We start from the raw sequence: 19,447 nt of genomic DNA on the forward strand, positions 1-19,447 counted from the left end.
CAACAAAAATAAACAGTAGGGACGATAGGTGTTAAAAAATAAGTTAGGGACAAAACACAAAAATTCCCTCAAACCACAAGGACCATTCGTGTAATTTACTATTACTTTTCGTTTTGTTTGTATTCAAGTAACTATTTTTTTTACACATCTAAGTAATGAACTTGCTGGAAGTATTCACATATGATCATTATCATCGGATGTAACCTGCTACAGCAGGTAATAATGATCATATGTGAACATGTCCAACAAATTCATTACCTAGATGTAAAAAACATAGTTACCAATATGTCCAACAAATTCATTACCTAGATGTAAAAAAGTTAATTAGCTTTTAAAAGCCCAAAAGTCATTTTTGAAAAAGTTTCAAAAAGTCAGGATTTCTTGATTTTTCCAAAAAGTTGATTTTCCTTATATAAAAACTGTAAAAGTAACTTTCAAAACAAGTTTGCCAAACATCTTTTCATTTTTTTTCTTTTTCAAAAAGAACTTTTGGATTTGAAAAGCTAAGCCAAACACTAAAACCCTAAAAAATATAATGATTTTTTTTGGGTAATTTCACTTTCAAAAGCAAGTTCCGTTACATTTTCACCAAAAAAAAAAAAAAAAAACCTTCACGGTCCTTAATTGCAACTTCCATGAAAATCCAGGGTTCTTATTGTAACTAAATGTTCTTCGTTAAGCTGGGATAAGATGATGTATTGCCATTAGAGGTGTCTTTCGACGTACTGAAGCAGCGGTTTTGCAGAAATTCAATGGCTGGGGTTACCACCAGCTGCTCTATCCAACCTTTCAAACAACCAATTTCTCTTTCTGCTTTCCAATCAAAACTCTCCCATCTCCACCTTGACTTCCCTAATTCCTCCATCTCCCGCTGCTGTCGTATCACCTGCCGGTATGGAGGTGGCGGGGGCGGCGGAGGTTATTCGAGACAGGGAGATTTTAGGCGGCCTAAGTCGCCTGATGATGTCGATCCAGCTATTGATATCGCTAGTATCAGGTATTACCACCATTTCAGAACGAGCGTCACTCTACGCTTACCACAAACTTCAACGATTTTTTAGTTAAATGTAACTTTTAGAAGTCAAATTTAAAATCATGCTTAATGATTACCCACTACTTGCGAAAAAAAATCTGAAAGACTTATGTTCGTAACAATTGGCTGCTTGTTTGAAATGTGTATAAATAGGTTTATACCTATGTCAATAAGCATCCAAAGCAAACTTAATTTGCATTTTTTTTTTCTTTCTAGAAGTGTGAGTGTTCTTTCTTTTCTGCTTATTGTTGATTCTAAATAGGTCAAGTACTGTGAGGCTATTTGATGAGGACCAAAACATGGTGAGTATTTCTGCATCATCATCATCATCATCATCATCATCTTCTTCTTACATCAATGTTCTTTGTCTCTCTGTTGGGACTGATTGGATGATTGTTGTAGGTTGGCGTAGTATCTAAAACTGCTGCTATTCAGATGGCTGAAGATGCTGAACTTGACCTGGTATGTGTTTAGTTTGTATGCTTATGCTAATGCTTTGATTACTTTTGAATTTATCCTTATCCCTTTTGAACTATAGTTTCAGTTTTATGTTCTCCATATCTACTTATCTTGATGTTAACGTCTAGTTCTTGTAGTAAAATAGCATATAATATCAGAGACTTATATATATCTTTGAACTTTAAAAAGATAAAGATGCTCATGGTTTTGACCTAAGAAGATATGGGATTGTAGTATATTTGAATAGGTCTTCTATCTGCAACCCATAAAATTTCAGAAAATTTGCTTTATTTTTTGTTATAAGTAAAATCTTTTTTTTAACATAGAAATATTTTAATTTTATAGGTTATAACGTCTCGAGAGGCAGATCCTCCTGTTGTCAAGTTGATGGATTACAAGTAAATTGCATCTCATATTTTCATTTGTAATTTTACTTATCTCTCTCTTTTAAAATTCCAAATCCTGTTTGATATTTATCATCATTTTCAACAAATTTCACAGCAGATATAAATATGAGCAACAAAAGAAGAAACGAGATCCTCGTATGGATCAAAAGGAGCTTAAAATGGGGTATTTACTATTTAGTCTACACATCTTTATGCAAATAAATTATTGAAAACAATATGAACTTTTATCTTCATTTTTATTGGTAGTTACAACATCGATGTGCATGATTACACTGTGCGTTTGAAGGCTGCTCAGAAGTTTCTAAAAGATGGCGACAAGGTTTTTTTTTTTTTTAAATAATTCCTGCGATCTGTGTGTGTGTTTGTTAATTGAAATGTGATGATTTTTTATCATGTACTTTTTGGTAATTTGACAGGTGAAACTAATAGTAAACTTGAGGGGACGTGAAAACGAGTTCAAAAAAAATGCTATTGAGCTTATACGACGTTTCCGTGATGACGTAGGGGAGGTACGTGATATGACAAGGGCATTTACGTCTTTTTGCACAACAACATTGTATTCTGAAAATTTTAACAATTATAGCAATATGATTTAAATAATGTTTTGTAATTTGCAGCTAGCGCTTGAGGAGAGCAAGAACTTTAGGGACAGGAACATGACATTGGTGTTGATTCCAAACAAAGCTTTTCTACAACAGAAAGAAACACCAAAGATGAAAGAAAAGTCAATTAGGACTGAAGTATCTGCTTCTGTATCACCATGATTCTAGATTTTGATTTTGATTTTGATTTTATTCCTCAAATTTTAACAGATTCTTGAATTGTGTATAGTTTGTTTTAGTGGACTAAACATGTATTATGCGGATAATTATATAATCATTTTGGTTCTTGGTAGCAATAGCAGTAACCTTGGTATAATTATTTTCTTGTGTGTTTCAGCTTGTTAATCAGCACAGCCTATATCAAGAATTTATTTTTTATTGTATTCGCACATAGGATTTTATATAGGTTTTCTAAAGATATTGTTGATAAAACTTTGGGTATGAAGATCTTGTAACATTCACTTAGTTCCGTATAACTGACTTGTTAGTCTGCTTAACCTGTCTTTTTATATATAGTAAAGCTTGTATATATATGAAATTCACATCTTTAATTCCCAAAAGGGATCATTTCACAAAATGACATCCAATGTACCAACTTCTTCGAATGCAGCAAATTCGTCAAATGCGTCAGTTGCAACAAATGGTACATCTCCATGGACGACAACAAAGGTGTTGGTCCTAACACGATCACAAAGTCTTATGTGTTGTACTATCAAATCTATTACACCTTCTTACTGCATATTCCTCACCTTGTAACGGGATACGATTTCTGTTTTTCGGTCTACCAGCTTGACGTGTATCCATTATTGGGGATTTAACAACCATCATCTCAGCATGAATCTCCCAATCACACGGTTCTAGAAGGGGGTAAATCGCATCCTCATATGTACTTCGATACATTTTCATTTTGTAAGCATTTATAGCCAAATGTCAAAAGTTAGTTTTTTTCAAGTGTTTTAAGACCATTATAACATGACCACAAGGCAACCCGGTTCCTTTCCAATATTTGCATGTACAAGTCTCTTGCCTCAAATCAACTATGCCACCATGTTTGAAGTCATTCACTTGATATATGGCATCTGAAACACCAGAAACAGACCATCCTATCATACGCTCTTCGTTTTTCCTAACTACTTTTTCAGCACACTCCATTAGCACTGTTGAACGTTTCCCTGTAAAGAATATATATATATATATATATATATATATATATATATATATATATATATATATATATAATTAATTTACTACTCAACATAATTAAAGGCCAAGTTAAAGTCATACCTCCATCGATGCAACGCTTGTTACACCATTCATGTGAAAGATGATGAAAGAACTCAAGAAGGGGCATTATAGGCATCTTCCTTGCATCTACAAATAAAGCATTCATGGACTTTGTATTGTTCGAAGTCATGTAATCGTACCGTTTCGACGGGGAATATGCTCTAGTTCATTTAGCACGTGGAGTTTCACTTCGATACGCCGCTACTTGCGGCCTAGTAGAAATAAATCTATACCACAAATCTTCAAATACATTTCTTTTGTAAGCTCTCACAAGCCTCCAAAACAATACTTTTGTTTTATCATTTTTCCCAAACCTGTGTACTATGTTTCCTAGTAGATGAAAAGCACACACGTCATGATGAGTGTGTGGGAAAACATTTTCAATACTAACCCGAATTGCACCGGCCCTATCAGTTACAAACGTCAAATCTTAACAATCACCAATGCATTCATACAACTTTTCAAGAAACCATGTCTAAGTAAGACCACTCTCTTTTTTGCATATTTTGTGCGTAAGGGGCACTATCTAGTTCTTCCCATCCATAGCTACTGCATGCAATATGATTCCCTTAAAATCACCCATCAAATGGGCACCATCCATAATTATGACTTTACGACAAAAACGTTTGAACGCTCGTATCTACAGTATATTTAAAGGGAACATGTAAACACTCTACATTTTTTACAAATAATTATATATTAAATAACAAGTTTTTCGTATCTACCGTGTTCCTAATAATATAAAAACAACACTCGAAACAATCTTTAGAATTTGTTTGTATATAGGCAACTGTACCAGGATAATGCCTCTTCAAATTGTGAAAATAAATAGGAAGTTTGGAAAAACATTCTTCAGAGAATCCCAACAACAGTTCCATATCATATTGTTTTGCACCCTAAGCTTGTTTGTAACTTACATTGATTTCTAGCAAGACATTCAAATCCCTTGATATTTCATTAGACCTCCAAACCTTGGAACGAGTTTCCCATAACCTCATGCAATATAGTACCTATGACTTTTTTATTTGCGTGCTTATGATTTAGGTGTATCTGTAATGACGAACATGTGTGCACATTGTTGAAAGTCTTGATTTCAAATTCATTAGTGGGATCAATGCGTTTTGCATATAAACGCCAAGTACAGTTCTCAATTTCACAATATACCTCATAACGGCTTTTGTTAGAATGCTTGGTCTTAAACCAAAACTTTTCTCTGGTTTCTTTAAGACTCAAAGCAAATATTAGTTGTTTGTTATCATACGTTTGACGAACAAACATATCATCATTTGGACCTAAACTGTGAACTGGTCCAGGTTCAACAATAGGATCAGGACAATCAGGTATGTGAGGCATACCATAAAAGATGTTTGAAGTTTTTTTCCCGTGTGTGAACTCATCTTCTGACCAACCTTCATTTGACTCCTCATCATTTGACAAAGTTTTGTCACGCAGTCTTCCAAACTCAAATAATTTTTCTTCTTCCATTGTATTCACTGCCACAGTTTCTTCTTGTGGACACTCTTCAACATTATCAGATACAATGTTTTCAACATTGTATGGTACAATCTTGTCAACTGCTTCTGTCTGTTCGACCCATCCCTCAAACACCTCCAAATACAAGCGCACAATCTCCTTCGTTTCAGAAACTACATTTCTGAGTTTATGAACATCTGTTTCATCTACAATATTCATAACATACCCATGAACTGGGTGTTGACACGACAATGATATATGACTATTGAACGCATTAGCCTTACTTTTGACCAAATCAAACAATATTCGACGGTCAAAATTTGGCGGAAGCAGTAAACCTAAGTTGTTAAACTTTAGTCTAACGTAGGTGTTAATCCCATTACTCATCTGCCAGAACTCATATTTTCTTTCAAAGCACCTACACGCAACGTATCCTAGTCATGCTATCTTTGGAAATGTTAACCCAAGCACAACACAATGCCTCTTCCTCCTTTGTATGTCAATTTTGTTTGTCACTATTTTTAGAACTCATATCTTGTGATGGTTTGTGTTGCAATTCGGGTTGTAAATAGTGCATATTGGGTGGTGTTTGGAAAAGTTGCATTTAGTGATGAAATTGTTAGGGTGAATTAAGTAAGTCAGTAAAGCTAAGTTGAGGTGAAGGGACGAGATTCATATCGTAGTGATACAAAAGTGGTGATGCATTGTTTAGTTCGAAAGGGTTATCATATTTTGAGGTGAAGGGGCAAGATTCATATCCTCTTGCATAAGCCCTCATTCTTATTATAAAGTAAACCCTACAAAAGTTTGCTTTGTCCTTTCCAATTCAATCAAACTCCATTGCATCCGTGTAACAAATACAATCTAATTAAAATTCTATATTTTTAAGCTAACAATTTTAGTGTGTTTTGCGGAGAGAATATGAAAAATTCGATAGCTGCAACGTGAGAATTTCATTTCCAATGTGGATTGCATTCGATATTTATACGAAATGCAACCTTTCCATAAGCGTTGCATTAAACGTGTTGCAATTTGTATGGGACTACTATCTTTTAGGCTTTATTAGTCTTTTTTTTTTTTTTTAACTTAGGATTCTCACTTGTAAGGCTGTCTATATAAAGACCATTAGGTGTCTTTATTTTTCTTGCCCTCATATTTTCTGTGTTCTACTTTGTGGAGTTGATGGAAGAATAATTCTTTTGCAATAACCATAAAAATCTAGAACATACACCAAATTCATCGTTCTATAGAACATATATTATGATATCGTAACTCTTCACGTAATATTTACACGTTATTTCTTAGTTTGATTGTAACATTGGTTGTTGTATTCCATCTTTCCGCTTCTAAAAAAAACTATATACTCATTGTGTTAGTTTTGCCACAAGGCATGTATCACTATAAGAGATATCTTCACATGATAAAACTATAAATGTCATGTTCACCAATTTTCCATGACTTTACCAATTTCTTCAAGACTTTTTCTTCCTTAGTAAATGGTAAAAGTAAAAGTAAGTTATCATGATGGAAAATATAGACTTATGGAGTTGTCCAATTTTGTTTCAATTGTACTAGGTGTGTCCTAAGGCTGTATTCCTTTTCCTGTATAAAAGAATCAAACATTAAAGATCTTTTTATAGAACTATGACATGATCAAATACTGAAACTTGTGATAATAAAAGTAAGTTTACCTGTAAAGAAGCTACAAAAGTCAATAGAACTTCACATTCATCAAGAAGAGCTCTTTCATGTGATACCACAGTAGCAAGTTCAGAAACCAGACAATTTGGTCCCTCCATCTGTATATATATAGATTTTGAAATCAGTAACTATAAACATTATATACAAAAAAACTTAGGATATATGATATATCAGAGAACACAAATCTCACCCTTGATAGAGTAGACTGTATGGAAGATCCAATTGTTTCCATTACTTGGATAGCTGAACAAAGAGAAGACTCCAAAGTTTCAATATCCACCTGTACAAATATAAAATTAAACTTCTATTCACTGAAATTACATTTTTGTCCTTTTTAGTTTTTCAAGAGCTGACATACCATTGCACCTCTAGTTACAGGGACTCGAAGAGTGCTTGACTCTAGATCTTCATTAGCACCAGACAAAGCAAATTTGTGCTCCTTTTCAATTGAAGCCCATTCATTGAGATAAGTCATCTGATCCATAGATATCACAATATAAATATGGAAATAATATTGGGTTTATTAAAAAGTGTTATGGGAGAATGAATTACTTGTTGATTTAAAACTGAATAAAGCTTTAGCTTCAGTCTCAACTGATTGAGCTCAATCCTCTTTGCAGCTACTGAATCATGGAGTTCTGAGGTACTTCTCCACACATTAAATAAAGATTTCTGCATCATGAAATATAATAAATTTAGCTATAATACATGGCTATTTCTTTCATTTAATCCTTTTAGAAATAAAGAAACCAAACCTTAGCAGTTGATTTCTGGGAGTTGAAGCCAGCTTCTGAAGTGGCATTAATAAATCTCCACTGAATTTGTCTATTGTGAAGTAGTCTCAGATAATGAGCATCTTCTATCTGATCAACAACTCGTTTTCCCTTTTTAATATCAGCAATAAATGTGAGAACAGAAGCTTTATTCGAGTTGCAGGGTTGTCTCAAAGGACTACAAGACCTTCTAGAAGGACTCACATTTTTCAAAGCCAAAACAGATGGCTTGTTTGGTGTAACAACAGGTAAAGATTGAGACCTTGAAGAAACAAGATTCGACATTCTTAGTAGATTGTCATATTCCAACTTTCCTTTATCGGAAAATGACGATAATAACCTCGCAGGATCGCTTGTAGATTTTCCTAAAGGCTTGGATTTAGAACTTGTTCTGCTAGGCCACCGATGTTGTTCCACTAGTTTGGAATGTAAGCTCTCTAAAGGTTTGGAATTTTCCGATTGGTCGATGACATTTTTACCCTTGAGTGGACTTCTTTTCCTCTCAGGGGTAGACTTTCTAGAAGGTTTCTGTGATACATTTGATGATGACTTTAGGGTTCTATCAGAAAGAGCTTGAGGAGGTGGCTTCTCTTTCTTACTAGTGGGCATGGAAAACGAATCAGATTGGAAAGAAACACTTAGACTACGCATTGGTGAAGGAATTGCCTTTCTGGTTATCACTTCCATATTGATAGATGTATCATGGATTGGGGTGGAGGGGTATGATGGTAATTTTGGTGTTCCGGGTCGTCTTCTTTCTGCAGATATAGCTCTATTTGGTGGGGATACTTGTGGTGTTGTAGCTTTTCTTGTTGTGTTTGGAGAAGGACAACGCCTTGGTGTAGGTGATTTGTATCTAGAGCTAACTTCTCTAGTCTTTAAATTTGGCCACATTGGATTAAGCTCTTCTATCATATGATCAAAAACATTTCCCAGATCTTTAAAAACAACAAATTTCTTTACAGAGTGATATGCTATATCACCATAATTGAACTGTTACAAATAGATAAAGAGATGTTATGACCAAAAAGGTATAAAGTTGATCAAAAGCGTAGGTCTTTACTCTTTATACTTTACAGGTACACTAGATCTCAGAATAAGAATTGTCTTGAAACTTGAAGCTTGAAGCAAAGATATGTAATTGGGTGTATGTCTTTAGAATACAATATCTCCCTGAACCCTAATCTATCAAGAAGATTTTCAGAAGTTTAAAGAGGACTAAATTGCACTTTACAGACCACACTTACAAAAAGAAGAATCAATTCCTATGATCGGTTTAGTTTCTTTCTCAAAATTCAGAATATTGAGAGGAAAATGGAAGGGAGAGACAATCAGAATCTCATTATATATATAACATATTGGAGTTGAAAAAGTGAAGTCTACGTGTAGGTTTTTACAGTCAAAGTTTAACCATATAGAAACAGACAAATAGTTGCATTAAATTTAAGATGGTAATAATGTATAGAATCATAAGGGTTGAGGAAACAGACATGGAGGACCATGTGATGAAGAAGATCATTGTCTATCTCCATTGATTCATTGAATCAGCTCACCAAGACAAACATATATTTATAATACATACAAACAAGAAGGATCGAATAATGTCATAAATCCATGTAAGGCATGTCTGAACCTCAGATCGGAAAATATTTTTAATACCATGAAAACTCCTGAAATCTCATTTTCCATTTTGGATTTACTTATTAATTGATGAAAAGAAATATAGTATTTGATGAGTAGATTGATAAAAAAGCTATTTTACTCATCGAATTTGCAAATTTCAAGACTGAGGAACGAATATCGATGTAAATACCTGATATGATAAAAAAAAAAATTAACACCTCATAATTTTGTAGTACAAGAGTAACATTTTATATGAAGTTACGAGCACTACATGATATAATGTCTGGATTTTGCAGATCATGTCCCTGATTTGTGGAACAGTGCCGAATTCTCAGAATCGGTGGAAAACACATTGTTCTGCAAAATTATTATTTTAATACCATCACGGAAATAAGATCTTCACTTTAAAGTGGATCTATTGTCTTCTTCTTTTTTTACAGATATTAATGCTAGCATAAACCCTAGATTAGAAAACTATTAAATCAAACTAATTAAAAACGGCGAATCTCAATTGATCATTAATGACAATAAGTTTGATCACAAAAGTTAAAACACATCAGTAGTTTTTTTAATACTGAGATTGAAATATAAGAATCTAACAATCCTAACAGTGTATAAATTATAATAGTAATTTGAAATTTACACATTCATGCAAACTTACGCAGAAAGAGATCAGAAAAAGTGATCTGAGCAGCGATCAGTCATCAGTTATGGTGATGAAATCATGAAAGGTGATTTGATCGATCGGATAGTTGAGGAGAGGTATAAGAAGAGTTAAATCCTGAAGTTTTGATTGGTTAAAACTGAGGATTTGAACAGGGAGACGTTGTTGAAGGAGGTGGAAAAGTATGTTTTGGCGCCACGAGACATCAACTTTAATCCAAGGAATAATCTTTTTTATGCTTAACATAAATTAGGGGTTCATTGCGGATGAAGTGGAAAGCAAACCCGAAATTGAGAATCGGTTTGATTCGGAGCCGGATTAATTATAAACCGTATACAAACTTGGATTTTTATGGTTTATATTTAGGTTATTTAACATTTTGATCCCTATTTCAGAAGACATAATATTCTTTACAAATCTAAACCAAGAGAACCAAATTTGATGCTTTTGACTTTTCTCATCCGTTAAAAAAAATATATTAGGATAAATATAGTAAAAATCTTTGTATATTTTATGCAAATATCAACAATGGATATCCGATTTGGATTTGATCTAATCTAGAAACCAAATTTTTGACCAAATTGGATCGGATTATACGATCCACTAGATTATAACCGGATCCATATTCTAGAGATAATCATATTTGATATAAGATTTGCCAAAGTCCGGAACCAAGTCCACCATAAAATTCGGTCAAGCCCACCTCAATCTGGATTGAATTTTGGGTGGATTCGGATAGGATTTGTGATTATGACATTCAAATCGGATCGGATTTGTATTTGTGCACCTCTTATGGTCAAATATGTAACATTTTTTTATGTTTATTTGCAAAATCAAGTATATAGATTTTGACCAAACCGGAGTTTATAAAATACAATAAATTATATCAATGTCATCTAGATATTAAACATATTTCTTTTGTTTTAATATGATAGATTTTCAAAAGTTATTTGAAATAATTTTTAGATTATAAATTTTTGTTTAAAATAAAAGTTTTAGACTTCTACTCCCAAATGAAATGTTTTCTTTAATTTGATATTTTCATAAAATGTAAATAGGCAAAAGCTCGTTGCCAAATATACATGCATACACTTTCAACATACAAGTTGAACTCGTTTGTCGATAATCAAAACTTGAGGTGTATAAATGTAAATTTTACATGTTGAATATCATTTAGAGTTTAGATACTTCAAAACAAAAAAATTCTATTTTTCTTTTTGGGAATATGACTTATCAATGGAATTAACTTTTCGGTATGTTCACATCTGGGTAACTATCTTTTTTTTGTACATATATAGGTAACAAACTTTTTGGAAGTGTTCACATATGACCATTATGACCTGCTATAGCAGGTTAAATCCTAGATGTGAACGTTTTCAACAAGTTTGTTACCTAGATGTATGAACAAAATGAAAATTAAAAATTAAATTACATGAATGGTCCCTGTAGTTTGGGGGAATTTGTGGTTTTGATCCCTAATTTATTTTTTTAACTTAAATGGTCCCTACTATTTATTTTTGTTGCACGTTTGGTCTCCGTCTTACCTAAAAATACTATTGTGCCCTTATTAATTTATTTTTTTAATTAATTTTCTTATCTATGTATTTATTTTATACATATTTAAAAAAATTAATAGACCACACATATTTGTATCTCCTCGGATGATCTCTACTGTTTATTTTTAATTATATATATATTTTTTTTAACTCGGATGATCCTTACTGTTTATTTTTGTTACGCGTTTTGTCTCTGTCTTATCTAAAAATACTATTTTTCCCTTATTAAAATTTTAAATTAATTTTCTTATTTATGTATTTATTTTTTATAAAAAAATTAATATACCCCACATATATGTATCTTATCACCGTAAACATGAAACCACATTTGAGAAATTTAATTTGAGTCTTACCATTCACCATTTCATCTCTGATCTCCCCATCTTCTATTTCTTTTCCATCTTTAGTAACATCAACGTCTTCACCGTCCTTCTTTTTTTTGGTACTTCAACTCTGGCGAACCAACACCATAACCTACTGTCTCTTCATATTTAGTGGGTTGTGGTGTTGTTTCGACCGAGTTGAAGGACCGAAAAAATAAGTGATGATGAAGACGTCGATATCACTAAAGATGAAAAATAAATAGAAGTTGAGAATGATGAAAGATGGAATGGTGAGGAGATACAGATATGTGAGGTCTACTAATTTTTCTAAAACATATAAAGCATAAGTACATAAACAAGAAAATTAATTAAAAAAAATTAATAAGGACACAATAATCTTTTTAGGTAAGACAGAGATCAAGTTCGTAACAAAATTAAATAGTAGGGACGATCCGAATTAAAAAATTAAATTAATTAAAAAATAAATAGTAGGGATCATCCGAGGAGATACAAATATGTGTGGTATTTTATTTTTTATAAATATGTAAAAAAAATAAACATAGATAAGAAAATTAATTAAAAAAATAAATTAATAAGGGCACAATAGTATTTTTAGGTAAGATGGAGACCAAACGTGCAACAAAAATAAACAGTAGGAACCATTTAAGTTTAAAAAAATAATTTAGAGACCAAAACCACAAATTCCCCCAAACTACAGGGACTATTCATGTAATTTAATTTTTTACTTTTCATTTTGTTCATATTTGGGTAACTATTTTTTTTGTACACATCTAGGTAACAAACTTGTTGAAAGCGTTCACATTTAGGATTTAACCTGTTATAGCAGGTCATAATGGTCATATGTGAACACTCCTAAAAAGTTTGTTACCTACATATGTACAAAAAAAAAAAATAGTTACCCAGATGTGAACATACCGAAAAGTTAATTACCTTGATAAGTCATATTCCCTTTCTTTTTTTGACAAAAACTGAAAGGGTGTAATATTTTATTTCAAAATTCAAACAAAACTTTACTTACGAAGTAGAGGAAGAAAGCCATACTATAAGTCCATAACCCAATATACAAAAGATAATTAGTATAAAGTTTTAAACCACACAAAAATTCAACTTTAGCACATGATATGTAACACAATGTTACTTATACCAGTTATATAAATCTTAACTGCAATCATTAAATGCCTTTAACTTTTCACAATAACAACCACCATGATGTAAAACTGAAGCATCTAAGTCTCCATGACATGCCACGTGTCATCTACACAAAATTCGCCTCCATTGCTTCCTACAAAATGTTGATTTTCTTACAACTAATTTTTCACGCTCGTCAATAAATAATACCCATGGAACTTGTCCAACTGTTTTTCAAAATATATATATATATATATATATATATATATATATATATATATATATATATATATATATATATATATATATATATATATATATATATATATATATATATATATATATTAAGCCACATAAATAGTAAACAGGTAACTAATAGTCTAAAATCCTAAACACTATTTTACCAATTAAAAATAATGAATAATTTTATAAAACATATTTTGCTCTACAAGTTTCCATCATTTTGTCGTTGTGAATTACCGGTAATAAAATATTTTTAGTATCAAAGTTTCCGATTACTTTATGATTACCAATCATTCAAATTCATAATTTAATATAATAAAAGAAAAGTGCATGAAATGGAACTAAAACACTTGAATGTGAAAAGGACAAAACATCTCCAAACTTGAACATAAAGCATGTTTGGAGGCTAAAATCATGAGAGATCATGTGCAAATACCTACAAATCGATAATTTTAATAATTTTAGTCCACTTAAAAAAATTCAATTGCACCAACTGCATCACTAGTAGTACCATTGACAACCACAAGTCCCATCTTTTCATTCCACTTATAGGCCTTCAACTAACCTAGAAGTTGTACAATAATATTTATTTAATCAATGATATAACGAAATGTATAGTCAAGTCTTTTTTTTATCGGATTATGCAACGAATTTGATTTCTTACCAATTTATAGTCATGTTACATAGAGAACGTGTTTCTAAAGGATCAAAATTTGTGGACTATGCAAATAAAATTCTATTTTGTATGTTACGTTTAATATTTATTGAATCCAGAACTTTGAGTCCTTCCAAAAAGTGATTCAATGTCATCAGCTTTATAAAGATCTAGACTTTTTGCCAAAGCAAAACCCGCATACATCCCATCAACGGCTGCACTCACAATCCCACCTGCATACCCTGCACCTTCTCCCACTGGATATAATCCCCTCAATGACATGCTCTCGAAAGTGTCTGGATTTCTAGGAATCTGGACAGGAGAGCTAGTTCTAGTCTGCAATGAGGGGCCAAATTTGTAAAAAGTAAAGACTTAGAGGGGAAAACATGTTTTTGTTAAATTCATTATTTTTGGAGAAAACTAGTAATATTACCTCTACTCCATGAAGAAGGGCATCACTGGAAATGAATCCTGGTAACTGGATACAACAAGAAACATTATTTACATTCAAACTCATGGATTTTTTGAAGATTGTGCAAAGTCAAAGCTAAAAACCTCTTGGTCAAACGCCATGATTGAATGCTGCAATGCCTCTGTTATATGAACAGGAAACAACTCATGCAGATTTGCTGCCTTCACCCCTAATCGGTAACTTGATGATGGTATATTACTCGCTGACACAACAAAAGACAAACTTTATAGAGGGAGGACATTTACGTCTTTTGCTATCCCTGTCCCACTTTGTTCTACCTTTTTGGGTAAAACAAAAAATTGCAACTATTGTCTCATTGACAATAGTCTGCTCATACTGCAGTCTGCAAATTGCAACTGCAAATTGCAGTTTGCAGACTGCAGTGTAACAAAAATTGCAACTTTTGTCACATCGACAATAGTATGCTTAGACTGCAGTCTGCAGAGTCAGCAGACTGCAGTGTAACAGACTGGGGCTTAAGGACATGAATCAAATCAAAATTTTACCAGACAATTTATTATCCATGAAATCTTTAACGGTTTGCACAGGGACAACGAAATTTCCACCTCCCATAATAGCTGCTCTTTGTTCGAATTCCCTCTTTAAGAAAATACAAACGTGTTTTTAAGGAGAAAAGTTTGTATGATTTTGTAAATGAAAAAGTAATAGCGAGTATGAATGTTGATGATGGAAAGAAGTACCTGAAAGTCAACACCTGCAAGAGGTCCATGAAAACCAAGATCATTAAAATCCTTTGGTGAAACAGTGACAGCAAGTGCAGCATTAGCCCATTTAGATGCTCTTCGAGAAAATGACATGCCATTTATACAAAGTTCTGATGGATCTATGCTCGTTACAACCACCTGTAGATGTTTTGGAAGGAATGGAATCCGTTAAAGGAATGGAATCAGTCAAAGGAATTGGAATCTGAAGGAATTGAAATGTGTCATGCGTTTGGTTAGAAGAGTTTGTAAGGGATTTTGGTCTCTCTGGTATAAAAGGAGAATGGAATTGAATTCAACTCCGTTCGTTTACCAACCAAACACCTCAAGGAATGGAATCTCTCACATTCCAATTCCGGAGGAATCCACAAACCAAACACAGCCTAAGATTCATGTTTTTATTTTACCTGTCCACCAGGACACATGCAGAAAGAATAACAACTCCTTTGTGGTGTATCGTTGTTGTCTTCTCTTTTGACATATTCAACAACCTTGTAATCAGCAACTGGTATTTTCCCACGTCCACTTCGAACCTCATTGGCCAATTTTGAGTACTATATGTTTAAAAGATTAAATAAATTTAAAAAACCATAGATATGCCACTTAAAAACATCATTTTTCCTCCCTTTGTCACATAAAAATTGCAATAAGTTACCCTTTTTGTTTTGTTTTGAATAGGAGTCTAGATACTTGATAGATATTAAAAGAAATTGTTGTCAAAACAATCTTTAAATGGAAATTTTATGATTGTTTATTTTGATGCATTGCAATTTTCATAAGATGGAGGGAGTAAGTAGTAAATTTGCAACAAAATATTTCCAACCTGAATGATGTTTATCAATTCTTGTGGATGCTCAATCCGCAAACCAACCTGTTCATAACACAAGTCCAAAATATATACTCTAAAAAAAAGTTTCTCTCACACAATATAAATGTATTATGCAAGGTTTAATTGGAACATACAGCAAAATCTTTAGGGACCAATTCCGTATTATGAGAAAGAAGCATTTGGTATACATCACGTGCAGAATGCCCAACTGCAAGAACAACTGCATCAAATCCCAGCTTCTCACTACTAAACCCTAATCTTCCACTTGAATCAGATACATTCACTCCAACAACATGACCATTTTCTACAATCAGATCATCCACCCTACTTCCAAACCTTATGTTAACCTTCACAAATAACAAAATTCAATTAATTATATTAACTGACAATGACACTGACAGGGACAGTAGTGACATTGACACAGACAGTGATAGTGACAGAGAAGCGACACTGACACTGACTGACACTGACAGAAGTTAATGAGACAAAATATTGCAATTATTTTGCTCTCTGTGCAAAAGACGAAAATGCCCTCCTAATCAATTAAGACATGTAACTCACCCCCAAATCTTGTAAATGTTGTCGAAAGTTACGGAGAAGTGGTATGAGTCTATCGGTTCCTAAATGGGGCTTTCCATCAACCAGGATGCTTTCTGGAGCTCCAAACCGAACTAAGGTTTTCATAACCTGAGTTTTTGAGGAAAAAATGCTTACGAGTGTTACATTACATATTGCTATTAATATTATCCATAAAGAAATTTATGTATGTTGCTATTATGAATAAATATATGCAAGTGTGTTGTGCCTAAAAATGGAGAAAGTAGACTCACAGACAACACACTTCCACTGTTCCTCCCAATTCTAGTCACCAACTTTCCATCACTCCAAGTACCTGCACCACCCTGTCAACCATAAGTCCATGATAAATAACAACTTTTTTGTCTGGATAAATGATGTTTAAATAATATTTGAGAAAATGATAGCACATTTTAAAAGAAAAGGTAATTGAGGGAAAGGTTTAAAAAAAGGTTAGGACTTAGCCTGTGTTTGGCGTGCCATAGCTAACTCATAAACTAGCTTATTTTTCAAGTTTTTTTAAGTTGTCATGTTTGGCAAGCCAAAAAGTAGCTTATAAGCTAGCTTTTTAAAAAGCTACTTAGACTAGCTTTTTAGGGGCTTTATTTAAAATTTTCCAAATATACCCCTTAATTCATTATAGAAAACATATTCTTTTAAATTTCCTTTTATGTCATTAAATATCTTTCGGCTAGTTTTACCAAACGTTAAATTTTATCAGCTAGCTTTTCATATAACTAGTTTTTCAGCTATCAGCTAGCTTTTCAACTAGTACGTCAAACATAGCCATAACAAAGAAAGCCTCATTTCCCTTACTTTCTCCTTTGAATTCGTTCTTTCTGCATTGAGTTAAAAAGAAACACCCATGTATAACTTACCAGATTAAGTCCATTAAGTCAAAAAGAAACAGTATGAAAATGAATGAGTAATAAAATGTAAAATGTAACCTCGCCAAAACAAAAGTTGCTTTCGGTTTGCAGTATTCGCCTGACAACCAAAGCACCAATATCACGCCCACGTTTCTCAACGGGTTGCCCTCTTTCTATCAAAGTCACATCAACACCAAACTCTGCAAGCACAAGAGCAGCAAACAAACCAGATGGACCACTTCCCACAACTGCAATTTTTGCCTTTTTAGTAGATGGAAGCTTGTAAGAACTTAATGAATTAGTATGACCATTTTCTTCTTTCACTCTATCTTGGTTGAGTTTCTTGTTATCTTGTATTATGTTAATTAAATCACCAATGACTTTCTCATGAGGCGTATGCTCGATGACCCCAATTTTGGGTTCTAAGCGTGAAATAAAGTCCCATGTTCGGGGTTCAAGATTCAGGAGCTTATCGACGTCCATTTCCACTGTGTACACAAATTTCGGCTCCTTCTGACTCTGAAAATTGAATTTTTTTTCGAAATGAGCTTAATTTGGACATTTTTTGTTGGTTAATAAGTGAAAGTTATAAAGAAAAAGCAAAAAGATGACCTTTCTAGCGTCAAAGGATTTCCTTAAAACTGTAAAAGCTTCTCGGGGTAACATTGAAGCAACCTGGACAAAAAAAATATTGGAAGCTTTGCTCAATCAAACCAGAATCGCATACATAGAAAAATGAAAGATTTTTTGAACCATTGTACTTTGGTTTTTGTTGCAAACAGGGTGTGGATCTTGTTAATATATGGAAAGAAAGCAATATCTGTTCCGAAAATGAGCAAATTGTGGAGAAGAGTTGCATAGTACAATGGTTTTTTTTTTTGGCATTTGCATTTCAATAATTCGTCCAGAGTAGTATTTTTTGCATTTTGGCATATCTGAAATGAAGGTCGAGTACGAAGGAAGAAAATTTAACTTCAAAATGGATAGTCGTTGATCAAATGTAAGAAAATTAACCCAATTACCGGAAATTCAAGAACTTTGGCGACCTCCTCAAGCAAAGCATCAGAAACATCAAGAAAATCTTTACCAGCGTCTCTATCAATGGGAACACCGAGTTTGAAAAGCCTCCAAAACCCTTTGAACTTATCGATATCGGTTTGAATTTGTTGGATTGATTTTAGCTTCTTTTTTTCTGATGGGTACCTCGACTTACCTGTTCGTTTGGACCCTTTTCTGGCACATCGAATTAGGGGTTTGTGAGGATAAAGGAAGCGAATTTTGGGTGAAAATGGGAGCTGGTAATTAGGATATGTTGTGAAAGAAAAACTTTGAGGGCAGAGTAGCTTGGGGGAAGCAGAGAACATCGCTGGATTGGAGAGACGATGGGGAGAAAGTGAGGGGATAAGGAGGGGTTTAAGACGGGGGTTTTGTTGTTCGTTACGTTGTAATTACAAACGAACCCCTATATTTATCCTAGTTTACATTTCAGTCCTTTTAACTTTTTGTGAAATTGAAACATCTCTTTGTCGCAAGTAATGCAACACCACTACCCAGATCCCATAAGAATGAAATAAGGAAAGTAAGATGTATGGCCTCTTCTTCCATTGATGGCCTCAACCATAATCAAAATAAAAAACATGAGTTCAGAGGCACTTACCTATAATAATGTTTTCCCCAAAGTAAACGATATTGTGTGACTAAATAGAAAAGCATAATCAAAATAAAAAACATGAGTTCATATTAGCACCTACATATCAAAGTGAACATTAAACGATGTTGTGTAACTAAATTGAAAAGCATATACAAGCAATAGAATTGGAGTAAAATCGAGCAAGGTTAACAATGTTAATATTGTATGAATACACTAATGTGACTGGGTCCTTCGGTTGCAGTGGCTCTGATCACTATGCGGTGATTTTGATTGCTCCGGGAAGACCTACGAGGTCACAACAAGGGAAATCCTTGTTATGTCAGAGCTAACGATTGGTTCATGTAGTAATGCTCTGAGTATACTACTTGTCTCTTGGAGTCGTT

The 19,447-nt window shown here is 33.2% G+C and overlaps 3 protein-coding genes across 4 annotated transcripts; 1 reads left to right on the top strand and 2 right to left on the bottom strand.

Annotated features, from left to right (window-relative positions):
* Positions 1–693: 693 nt before the first annotated feature.
* On the top strand, positions 694–2,817 carry LOC144998818 (translation initiation factor IF3-2, chloroplastic-like). 2 transcript variants are annotated; one of them, XM_078958552.1, is made up of 8 exons: positions 694–997; positions 1,296–1,335; positions 1,436–1,495; positions 1,838–1,890; positions 1,997–2,062; positions 2,146–2,218; positions 2,316–2,408; positions 2,517–2,817. In XM_078958552.1, the coding sequence occupies exons 1-8, from the start codon at positions 753–755 to the stop codon at positions 2,661–2,663; spliced, it is 777 nt and encodes a 258-aa protein (XP_078814678.1). In that variant the 5' UTR covers positions 694–752; the 3' UTR covers positions 2,664–2,817. The 2 variants fall into 2 exon arrangements, with proteins under 2 accessions (XP_078814678.1, XP_078814677.1); XM_078958551.1 differs by having other exon boundaries at positions 695–997; positions 1,994–2,062.
* A 3,624-nt stretch (positions 2,818–6,441) lies between these two features.
* Positions 6,442–8,647, bottom strand: LOC144998763 (AUGMIN subunit 8-like). Its single transcript, XM_078958491.1, has 6 exons — positions 7,715–8,647; positions 7,512–7,631; positions 7,318–7,434; positions 7,150–7,239; positions 6,950–7,057; positions 6,442–6,860 (listed from the first exon to the last, which is right to left on the bottom strand). Exons 1-6 carry the CDS (start codon positions 8,645–8,647, stop codon positions 6,798–6,800), a joined length of 1,431 nt encoding a protein of 476 aa, XP_078814617.1. The 3' UTR covers positions 6,442–6,797.
* A 5,253-nt stretch (positions 8,648–13,900) lies between these two features.
* PDE327 (FAD/NAD(P)-binding oxidoreductase family protein) lies at positions 13,901–18,821 on the bottom strand. The gene is made up of 13 exons (XM_078957696.1): positions 18,436–18,821; positions 18,026–18,088; positions 17,492–17,932; positions 16,799–16,870; positions 16,530–16,655; positions 16,103–16,315; positions 15,963–16,010; positions 15,547–15,693; positions 15,119–15,280; positions 14,924–15,017; positions 14,501–14,619; positions 14,379–14,423; positions 13,901–14,281 (listed from the first exon to the last, which is right to left on the bottom strand). Exons 1-13 carry the CDS (start codon positions 18,775–18,777, stop codon positions 14,045–14,047), a joined length of 2,109 nt encoding a protein of 702 aa, XP_078813822.1. The 5' UTR covers positions 18,778–18,821; the 3' UTR covers positions 13,901–14,044.
* Positions 18,822–19,447: the final 626 nt, after the last annotated feature.

The sequence above is a fragment of the Lactuca saligna genome, chromosome 5 (genome assembly GCF_052625555.1).
Source record: "Lactuca saligna cultivar CGN05327 chromosome 5, ASM5262555v1, whole genome shotgun sequence".
In the NCBI taxonomy this organism is placed as follows: domain Eukaryota; kingdom Viridiplantae; phylum Streptophyta; class Magnoliopsida; order Asterales; family Asteraceae; genus Lactuca; species Lactuca saligna.

What these genes read in the sequence shown, in the direction of transcription:
- LOC144998818 (XM_078958551.1), top strand. Translation starts at nt 753, where the DNA reads ATGGCTGGGGTTACCACCAGCTGCTCTATCCAACCTTTCAAACAACCA. An exon ending in ATTGATATCGCTAGTATCAG is followed by an intron (nt 998 to 1,295) that starts GTATTACCACCA and finishes GATTCTAAATAG; the next exon opens with GTCAAGTACTGTGAGGCTAT. An exon ending in TCCGTGATGACGTAGGGGAG is followed by an intron (nt 2,409 to 2,516) that starts GTACGTGATATG and finishes TGTAATTTGCAG; the next exon opens with CTAGCGCTTGAGGAGAGCAA.
- LOC144998763 (XM_078958491.1), bottom strand. Translation starts at nt 8,647, where the DNA reads ATGATAGAAGAGCTTAATCCAATGTGGCCAAATTTAAAGACTAGAGAA. An exon ending in CTGTAACTAGAGGTGCAATG is followed by an intron (nt 7,240 to 7,317) that starts GTATGTCAGCTC and finishes ATATTTGTACAG; the next exon opens with GTGGATATTGAAACTTTGGA. An exon ending in TACAGTCTACTCTATCAAGG is followed by an intron (nt 7,058 to 7,149) that starts GTGAGATTTGTG and finishes ATATATATACAG; the next exon opens with ATGGAGGGACCAAATTGTCT.
- PDE327 (XM_078957696.1), bottom strand. Translation starts at nt 18,777, where the DNA reads ATGTTCTCTGCTTCCCCCAAGCTACTCTGCCCTCAAAGTTTTTCTTTC. An exon ending in CCAAAGTTCTTGAATTTCCG is followed by an intron (nt 18,089 to 18,435) that starts GTAATTGGGTTA and finishes TTTTTTGTCCAG; the next exon opens with GTTGCTTCAATGTTACCCCG. An exon ending in CATGGATAATAAATTGTCTG is followed by an intron (nt 14,620 to 14,923) that starts GTAAAATTTTGA and finishes TTGTTGTGTCAG; the next exon opens with CGAGTAATATACCATCATCA.